Raw genomic sequence first — 9,832 nt, forward strand, 5'->3', positions numbered from 1 at the left:
TTATTCTTACTTTTAGCCTGTAGTGAAAAACAAATATTCCCAACGGTTGTTTCTTTCACATTTAACAGTATAGGGGTTAGTTCACTGAAGCACGGAAGGGAGGGGGAGGGGACGGGATGAGGAGGAGGGAGGGGCGAGCTAGTCTAGTTTTGTTTGAAAATACTTTGAACTTCAACAAGAATAACGTCACCCAACATCGCTTAGAGCACCTTTAAAATATTTTCCCGATTCACCTGTATTGTCTCCACTTAAAGGGGCTCTAAGTGATGTGACGCGTTTTTTAGGCTCCAACATTTTTTGTCACATACAGCAAACATCTCCTCACTATCCGCTAGCTGCCTGTCCCCTGAACACACTGTAAAAAAATCCGCGGTCTCTGTAGACAGCCAAGGCTCCACAAATGGCAAAAAAAATAAACTGTGCCAACCTGCCCCACAAACCATAACAAACAGTGTTCCAGCCAATAACTGGAAGGAGGAGGTGGTTGAGCCATCACTGCAGCAGCGTTAGCACGTAGGCTACTTCCACAATGAATATTCATGACTCAGCCAGCTCCTTCTTGTCGGTTATTGGCTGGAACACTGTTTGTTGTGGTTTGTTGTGCAGGTTGGCACAGTTTGTTTTTGTTGCTGTTTGTTGAGCCTGGGCTGTCTACAGAGACCACATTTTTTTTACAGTGTGTTCAGGGGACAGGCAGCTCGCAGATAGTGAGGAGATGTTTGCTGTATGTGACAAAACATTTTGTAGCCTAAAATACGCGTCACGTCACTTAGAGCACCTTTAACATGGGCTGCTATGGAAAATTGGCATCACTTATCAGTATTTTTCAATACTTTCCACTACTAGGATTTTTAAGGACTTTTAATATGTTATAGGAGATTCACTAATTCACTAATAATACTGAAAGTGAAGTTGAACACCAGACTGTTGTTCATTAGACCTCTCTAAAGCATCAGACAGAAAGGAAATACATTAGCACTGGTTGATATGTTTTGTAGAGCTTGGAGTACAGTGATTGTGTGACCACCATAGTTGCATTCTTTTTTTAGGTCGTAAACCTGCACTAACCTTACAACGTTAGTGCAAGAAATGTTAGACATTGTTCAAGGACAGAGCGTAAAGAGGAACCTTCGTCACCCTCTTGGGGTTTAAAGGGGAATGAAAAAAAACCGTGGGACTGATGTGGGCGTGCGGGAAGCTTCCTGTTGTGAAGGGAAGCGACTTGTATGTGTATCCGCGTGAGTTTCTTAACTTTACTTGGGTAATTCCACTTTAATTCGTAACTTTGCAATTAAATGAATGATACATTTAGCCACCGGTGCTAGCTTACATTGTCTGCTAAGTAAGCTCACGTTACCTATACAATTTTCGTAAAACAATTAACGTTAAGTCGGAACGTCAAGTTAGCTAATGTAGCTAGCTAGCTAAGCCATATGTAACGGTAGTTAACTAACGACAATTATAAAGTCCAATTTCGTCCTGTGAGCAGAAATGACATTCATATTCAATGAGTTGCAAAGCGTCTAACATTATAATAGCAAGTTTAGCGTGAAGTGCCAGCTATATTCAAACCACATTTAGCTAAAGCCAAGCCCCTGATATGACCTGTTTTATCTTGTACATTTGTGTTTTAGGTATTGACTTATGACAGTTGTGAGCAGCGCAGGAGCCATGCCTTTCCTCCATGGGTTTCGTAGGATCGTATACGAGTATCAGCCGCTGGTAGATAATGTCATGTGTGTTGTTGGCCTGGAGGAAGGGGACGGTAGTCACGAGGACAGGTAACGCAATATTATTTGATTACTTATTTAGGTAGTTGTGTGCAGAATTGAATTCCAGTAACGTTATGTTTTTACCAATGAATCACTTAAATACAGTCTTGTATGATGTATTTGAAAGCAAAAGTATCTTCCCAGAAAATGACTGTTAGAGGTTAAAGTCACCTTTTAGCATATTACTTGAGTAAACGTCTTAAATTATCTGATATTTACTGTACTTAAGTATCAAAAGTAATTTACTTATATTAAATTGACTTAATTATTAGAAAAAAAACGTAATTATGAACTTTATTGTGTCTTACTTAAAGACGTAAAGCATAGTGTTCCCACGCCTTTTTTAAACTTCAAAGTCTGACATCAACAAAGAAAAACAACCAGACATTTTTTTTTTTTTTTTTTTTTGAGGAAGTATCTTTCACTCCAACGTACAAAAACATATCTCGCAAATACAGCCACAGTTTTGTAACCTTTATCACCGCCCCGTTCACCGCTGTCGTTGGGGGTGGCCATCGTCTGTTATAGCTGTTTGGCAGCAGAGCCTGCAGCAGATGCTTCCATGACATTATCAGTTGTTATGCTTTCTCCTCTTCTTTTTTAGTTTTGGCCTATGGTTTTTGGTACTTGGTGCTTGATAATTGACAGTGACAAACTAACTTTTCCTCATTTCGGATTCATAACTGGAAAATGTAGTTCTGTTTCAATGTTCAGTTGTGTGTAGCAAGTTGTCGTAGTCCAGCTAAAGTGCCATAACGGGACAATCAGATCCAGAACCAACAGACTAAAAAACAGCTTTTTCCCCCAGGCTGTCAAAAGCACAAGCCCTTCTCTCTACCTCCTTCCTCTATAAAGACTTGTGTGCATTAAACCCCAAAAAACTGGAAGTGCAATAACATTATGTATATAGTACCACCTCATCGTTGTTATATTTTACTATTTAAATTTTCCATTTTGTTGTTATATTTTACTATTTAAATGTTATATTTCTGTTTTTCTGTGACTTAACTGTCATGAGTGCTGCTAAACTGTGTTTCGTTGTTGAAACAATGACAATAATGATCTATTCTATAACTGCTGCAGAATGCATTTGATAGAAAAACACTGGTGGCATTTCATACAATTTCACTGAAACAGTGCTACTTTCCCCTCCTGTGTCCAGAGTCCAAGGTCCTGAGGAGGAGTCTGGTCTTTGTGGCTCCCTTGCAGAGCTTCTGGAGCGGGAGTCCCAGTCAGAAGTGTTTGTGGAAGGCATCAGCTATGCTCTGTTTAAGGTGGCAGAGCGGGGACTGGTATATGCAGCTGAAATTCTTCTACGCTATGGAGCTGATCTAAACTTTGAAGGTGAGGACTAATATGCGAGTTAGCTGTGAAATATACAGTATTGTACACAAGCCAGCCAGAGAAACAAACATAATAATATGGGCTTACTCTGGCAGTTGCACTCAGTACCACTTGTCCTACAGTGCGCCACATGTTCTGTTACTCTGAAGTCCCTTTCACACTTGCACTGCAAAACTTCAAATTGTCAGACAACTTCAAGAAACAGCGAGATACTCTGTTGTTTGTGACCAAATTACGAATCGGCTACGTGACCGCAGTGTAATTGTGTCAAGTCCTGCCTCCTGCACACTCTAACAAGGAGCCACCCCTCGACCTAAACCAAATAGTGTATTTCCAGTGAAAACACGTCTGAAACAGACAATCTCCTGTGTTGTGCTACATGTGTGAAAAGGAAACTACAGACAATGTCCGGACCTGATTTATCGGGACATTGTCCAAAGTTCATATGAGAAAATGGCTTGAGTCTACAAGGGCTTGTTTATAAATTCAATTATATGCCCATGTAAGCAATCAGTGATGATTATTTTAAACTAAAATAATATTTAGTCCTCTTAAATGCAGTACTATCACTAGAAATAGTTTTATGTGGTCACACTTCCCCTATATCTAGGACTTGTCCAGTAGACGTGATTTTAGTTTCAAGTTACAAATTTTGGGCCAATCACACTTTGGAGGTGGTTACAAATTTAAAAACCCTAACCTGTAATACGTTTTTTTATTTTTTTTCCCCGAAAGAGAAATATATTTTTTCTGTGTTGGCTAGTAGCTAGCCTTCTACAGTAGCTTTCATCTTGCTCCAGTTTTAATGGGTGATCGTGAGTCTGTGCTACATGCACAACAACTTGTCATATAAATTAGATTTTACTTTGAAATATAAGTGGACCTGCCATTTTCACTTAGTACACAAGCATATTGTAAATTGGGCAAGTAGTCATCCACATACACTTAAGAGAATAAGTCACTTTTTAGCAAATTGCAGTGGAAAGTGCGGCATGTCTTGCAGCTGTGAAGAAACCTGCCAGGGCTCAGTCAGACCCTGCTGTGGGGACCTCTGGTGGCAGTACAAATGTCTTTCCCCAGGGACATAATTAGAGGATCCTGGCATAGGCTGCTTCATTCATCTTTTACATTTCTCGAACGCCTCTTTCCAGCAAGTTAACACTGACAAATTCTCCAACATACCAATGTTCGAGCTTCTCTATTCTTTTTCAAGTATTTGTCATTCATTGCAAGTTTAAGAATAGCGTGTGCCAGCTTTCGTACAGGCACCGACTGGGCTGAAGCAAGGGTTTATATAGTTATTATGATAGTTACTAGTCCGTATGTCGAACTTAATAATCTAGACCCTGATTATAATGTAGACGTCAAAGAGAATTTGTCGGTAATATATAGACACGCGCTGTAACAAGTAACAATCAGTAACTGTGCCACTGAGAAACGGTACGAGAATTAACTAAGATTTATTATCTGCTTGTACTAATGGAGACGAGGGAGCCTAACGCACAACAGCTTGTGAAAACACTTGCAAACATTAACCACTCTGTCACCATAAATGCTCCATTTGTAGCATTTGGTAAATGTATAGAACACAAGCAAATACAGAAAACATACTTCAACAATATCCCTTCAAACATATGAATGTGCTTTGCCACTATAGCATTTTAAGATACTACATTAAAAGAAAATGTAGTATCGGGTGCCTGGTTTGCTCACCTGGTAGAGCTGGCGCCCATATATAGAGGTTTACTCCTCGACGCAGCGGCTGCGGGTTCAACTCCGACCTGCGGCCCTTTGCTGCATGTCATCCCCCCTCCCCCCTCTCTCTCTCTCTCCCCTTTCAAGTCTAAGCTGTCCTATACAAATAAAGCCCTAAAAAGCCCCATAAATTATCTTTAAAAAAAACGTAATTGGTTTAATATGAATATTTGTTTTTTACTCTCCAGACCCAGTGTCTTACTACAATCCTCTACATATTGCAGTTTTGAGGAACAGGCCCAACATGGTGAGGCTGCTGGTCGGCCACGCAGCAGACGTTGAAAAGAGAGACAGGGTGAGGCAACTGTCCAACTTGGATTCATGCCCTCTCTTCTCATGGTCTTCCCTCTGTTTTCTTAGCATTTAATGTAATATCAATGTTACTTGGTAGATCCATGAGAGCAGTCCTTTGGATCTTGCCAGTGAGGAGTCGGAGAGGCTCCCCTGCCTGCTCACCCTGCTGGACCTGGGTGCTGATGTGAACGCAAGGGACAAACGTGGTAAATTTACATTCCCCGGCCTAATTCAGAAATGTTAATTCTGTCGCTCGTCCGTTAGTTCTGAAAACTGATCGCTTTGGTCTCGTCTCCAAAGGAAAAACACCTTTGCTCCATGCCTTGGCGAGCAGCGACGGACTCACTGTGCACAACACGGAGAACATCCAGCTTCTACTTCAGAGAGGTACTGACTGAACCCCCTTCATCTTCACTTTGCCTTCTTTTGGTTATTCACATACCCTCTCAGACAGCATCACAGTCAAACCCCACTACATTCAGAAACTTGTGTTGGTATGCATACCTGCCCACCTGTATGCATTTTGAGATCAAAGTAAACTGTCAGTGGCTGTCTAAAATAAGCACATGCAATTTTTAACGCATGTGAAAAGGGAGCATAACCAATCCTGTGATCCGGTCATGAAGCCACTGACAAGATTTTTAACTGCAGGCTGTTGAGGACTGAAATGATGACTTTCATGTCTTCATAGTATACAATCATCAATCTCCTTGGTATACTTGCAGTTTCATTTACAGTACAACTACAGGTTTACACTTTGGTTAATGGTCTTGTCTTTTTAAAGTATTTACAGCCAGTGTACCCCCACAACAACAAAGCCACCCATTGTGAATTCTCTCAAAATCATTTCCTTCAACCACCGTGTTGAGGAAAAGTGCAGAGACCGATGTCCAGTTCTTGAGGATAAGTCTCTTGGCTGTAACCATCCCAAATGTAACTTAACAGCAAAGCAGCTTCACAACAGCAACAAAGAACCAGTTCGTCATACACATGTCAGTAATATCAGAAAAAAATCATCCAAGTATTCAACGAAAAAAGGTGAGTATGTGTACCCTTGTCTGTCAGAGAGATAAAATGTTTTTATTTGAAGTAAGAATGTATTAAAACATTTCATGGGTATGCTAATTTAAGAAGGTCAGTAATTAGTATGGAACAATCTGAGTGACAGATTGGGATCCCAGCTTCCTGCCTCCTGATGGTTGACAGGACATGATCACATGAAATGTGTAGTTGAATTAGAGTACTAATTAACCTGCAAAAACTGGTTTATCCCGGCTCTGTACGAGCTTTGTCAAGTTTAAAAAAAAAAAACAACGCTGATGAGGTCATAGTGATGTCATCAGGGGTATCTCAGCTTGACTTAGACTTTAAATTTATAACCGAAAGCCTGCATTGCTAACCGGGGTTGTGGGGTTTAAAGATGTGGGCATTTACCAGTTAAAGAGATGTAATGAAAGATGCTATCGAGTTGCATTATGGGACATGTAGGTTCTAGAGTTTTTAGAGCTTTAGTGATACTAGGGTTCATTTTAAAGCTGTAACCACCAGTAAATGCTCAGTTTTGTTAGTTTGTCGAACATGTCATTGATTGATCTTGTCTATTGACAAGTTGTCTCATTATTACAATGACACTAATGCCACTTTTCCACTGCATGGTACGTCTCGACTTGATTCTACCCGACTCGCTCTTTTTTTGGTTTTCCATCAGCAAAAGTTGTGGATAGTACCTGGGACTTGTTTGGTTTCCCCTTTAGTAAAGGTTCTAAGCGAGCTGCGCTGATACTAGCAGGTGGAGTTCAAACATTGCTAGTCTCGCTTTGCCAGACCATCCACATGCTGCGGATCGGAGGAGGGTCTGGCTACTCCACATAGCATTCTGGAATGGTGCCAGAATGCTCTGGTTTATTGCCATTTCTTTAAACCAGTCACTATCGTCTTGGGCAGCGCTAAGCTCTGCACGGAGCCGCTGTAAAGTAGTTGTGCGAGAGAAATCTCAGATTGAACAGATAGTCTAGCTAGCTGTCTCAATTTACCCTGCAGAGATCTGAGGAGCAGTTAACCATAGTCTCCATAAAACCACCGAAGTTTAAAATTCCAACACGAAGGAAGCGGAAGGAGACGGACATACGTGCATCCGTCGGAATTTCCCGCGGCACCGGAGCAATCCCGGAAGTGGAATGTGAAGGATATAGACTAAAAACATTGCACACCACCGATTGGCCAGAGAGAACCGGGACTAGCGCGACACGGGGACATCCTGCGCAAACCTGTGATTTTAAAATCTACCGCGAATAGCGACTGCATTTTTGTTAATCTCTCATCCCTAGATTTTAAAGAATGGTCACCTGCAAAACTACGCTGAGCAGTTAACGAAGGGCACACGTTTCTCTGATCACTTCAGCGAGTGTCACGTTGAAGATAATGTCATGGCAGTTTTACGCGGCGTCGCTATGGCGAACAGCTGAGAATCCCGCCTGCGCTGAGGGGGTACTATCAGTGGATCACGAAAAGAAGAAAAGTACTGGTACCAAGAAATGTGAGTCGAGTTGAATAGAGCCGCAGCGTACAGTGGAAGCACGGCGTAAGGCACGTGTAACGGTAGTTAACGGTTTCAGATTTGATCACAAACAAGGAGCGATGCTTTCTTCACTACAGGTGCTGACGTTAATGCTGCTACTGTAGACGGTGAAACCGTTGAGTCCTCGTTGGTGTTCCTGGTGAAGGAGGCTCTGGAGGCCACTGCGGAGGACGCTGCTGAGATCGGCAACTTCTGCTTGAAAGCCACGCAGCTACTGCTGGCTCACGGCGTGGACCCCAGCTGCTGTCTGAATGAGGACGGCGAGCCCTCCCTGACACAGACGAGCCTAGAGCATTTTGACCTGCTCTTCCCTCTGGCTGTGCTCCTAATCCAGAGCGGAGCGTCTTTGGTTTGCTCCTACCACGGCGACTCCTGTTGGTCGTTTTACAGCCTCCTTTTCCAGCGGCTGCAAACAGCCCTGCAGCAGTGCTCTGGTCAAAGTCACGCCTCGGAGCTGCTGGAGCAGGCTGAGGTCTTGCTTGACTTGGCGAGGGTAGACGACCCCGCACCGCATCTGCCTCTCAGGCTGGAGCTCCCCGTGCCCGGTCGGGACCCGCACCCTTATGCTCAGGCTCTGGTAGACCTGCACGACCACGTAGCAGAGCACGAAGCGAACCCTCCTGCTCTGCGCTGCCTTTGTAGGGCATTTATAAGGAGCCACTTACAGCCCTGGCCCCTGGAAGACAAAGTCAAAGCCTTGCCATTACCAGACAGACTGAAAGACTTTATTCTTCCTGAGCACACGTATACTCCTAAGCCTGGCTGGGACTGTTTCAAGCCCCAACACAACCAGCGCTGATGTGTATATAAGCTAGTCTAAGTCTAGTTTTGTGCTTTCTAAATCAAAATAAAAGACTGAACAGGCCTGTAATAATTTGTATAAAATGTCTTGAGCAGTTGTACAAAAACGAACCATTGTGGCATTGTTTAATTCTTATTGTTGCTGTCTGTGCCAAAAGAAGACAAATGTGTGAATGTTTACTTTGAGATTAAAGTTTTGTCTGTACAGATTAGCCTGTGAGTTGTAACTCTGTTTTTACTGTTAGGATTACACTGTTGTACAGTTGTGTGCCATATCAATGTGTAAAGGAAGCTGCAATGCAACATAAAATCCACCAGATGGCAATGTGGCTCTTGCAGCTCAAAAGCAGCTCAGATGTCAGGGTCAAAGATGTAGTTATTCACAGTGCAGCCTATTAAAGTTGTTCCAGCGCAGTAGGCTCCATCTATATTTCATCTCCTCAACATGATGGTGGTGTATTTGTAGAATTTGTGCATCTTCTCGCTGAACATGAATGTGGACCAATAAAACATGTCATGTGTCTCCATCTAGGGTGTCCTGATAGCCTTTTCTATCCAGAGTATATCAGTTTGACATTATTTTAGTTTAGTTTGTCAACATGTTAAAGCTTATAACTGACCAGTTAGTGGCAGTGCAGCGCTGAATGGGACTCTCACACACACTGGCTACCTGTTCACCGTGCAATAATTGTGTCTTATATACAGTACGTGTGCCTCGTGGTTGTGTTCATACCCCCAAACAACAGTTGAGTGAATGCTCAAATAAAGAAGCAGGAATATAATGCTACAACACGACCGAAAGCGTGTAGATGTTTTGACATGGTTTTTACTGTGACATAATGCAGCTGCAGTGGCTGCTGGCGTGAAAAGTTTTACCAAGCATTCTTAATGCTAATGTTTAAATTCAAATGAATTTTGGGCCCCTTCTTCTCTTATTTTTATTTATTTTATTTTTTTGTTGCTCAGTCATACATACAAAACCCTGCACATCCAGTCTCTGGTAATAAGCAAACGGTGCCTAAAAGAAACATACTACGGTGGTACAGGAAATCCATGGTGTACATACGTGTTTGCGTCCATGTGTGTGTGTGACGTGCAAACTAAATAGGACATTGTGTTACACAACTAACCCCTTCCTGACATTGCTGGAGCTGGAGTGGCTCCAAGGCTTGCGAGCGCTCCAGCTCCTCTTGGTTATCTAGGTCACAGCCTCTGAGGAGAAGAGCCTCAGCAGCAGCAGCAGCAGCCCTGCATGACACACGCTTCACTCTCCTGTCTGTCTGAATCT

At 42.6% G+C, this 9,832-nt stretch overlaps 1 protein-coding gene across 2 annotated transcripts; it reads left to right on the forward strand.

The window, feature by feature from the left end:
* The first annotated feature begins 1,143 nt into the window (after positions 1-1,143).
* asb6 (ankyrin repeat and SOCS box containing 6) lies at positions 1,144-9,071 on the forward strand. 2 transcript variants are annotated; one of them, XM_028578069.1, is made up of 7 exons: positions 1,144-1,238; positions 1,635-1,781; positions 2,935-3,116; positions 5,060-5,166; positions 5,263-5,371; positions 5,466-5,552; positions 7,821-9,071. In XM_028578069.1, the coding sequence occupies exons 2-7, from the start codon at positions 1,645-1,647 to the stop codon at positions 8,540-8,542; spliced, it is 1,344 nt and encodes a 447-aa protein (XP_028433870.1). In that variant the 5' UTR covers positions 1,144-1,238; positions 1,635-1,644; the 3' UTR covers positions 8,543-9,071. The 2 variants fall into 2 exon arrangements, with proteins under 2 accessions (XP_028433870.1, XP_028433871.1); XM_028578070.1 differs by having other exon boundaries at positions 1,169-1,261.
* Positions 9,072-9,832: the final 761 nt, after the last annotated feature.

The sequence above is a fragment of the Perca flavescens genome, chromosome 5, assembly GCF_004354835.1.
Source record: "Perca flavescens isolate YP-PL-M2 chromosome 5, PFLA_1.0, whole genome shotgun sequence".
In the NCBI taxonomy this organism is placed as follows: Eukaryota; Metazoa; Chordata; class Actinopteri; order Perciformes; family Percidae; genus Perca; species Perca flavescens.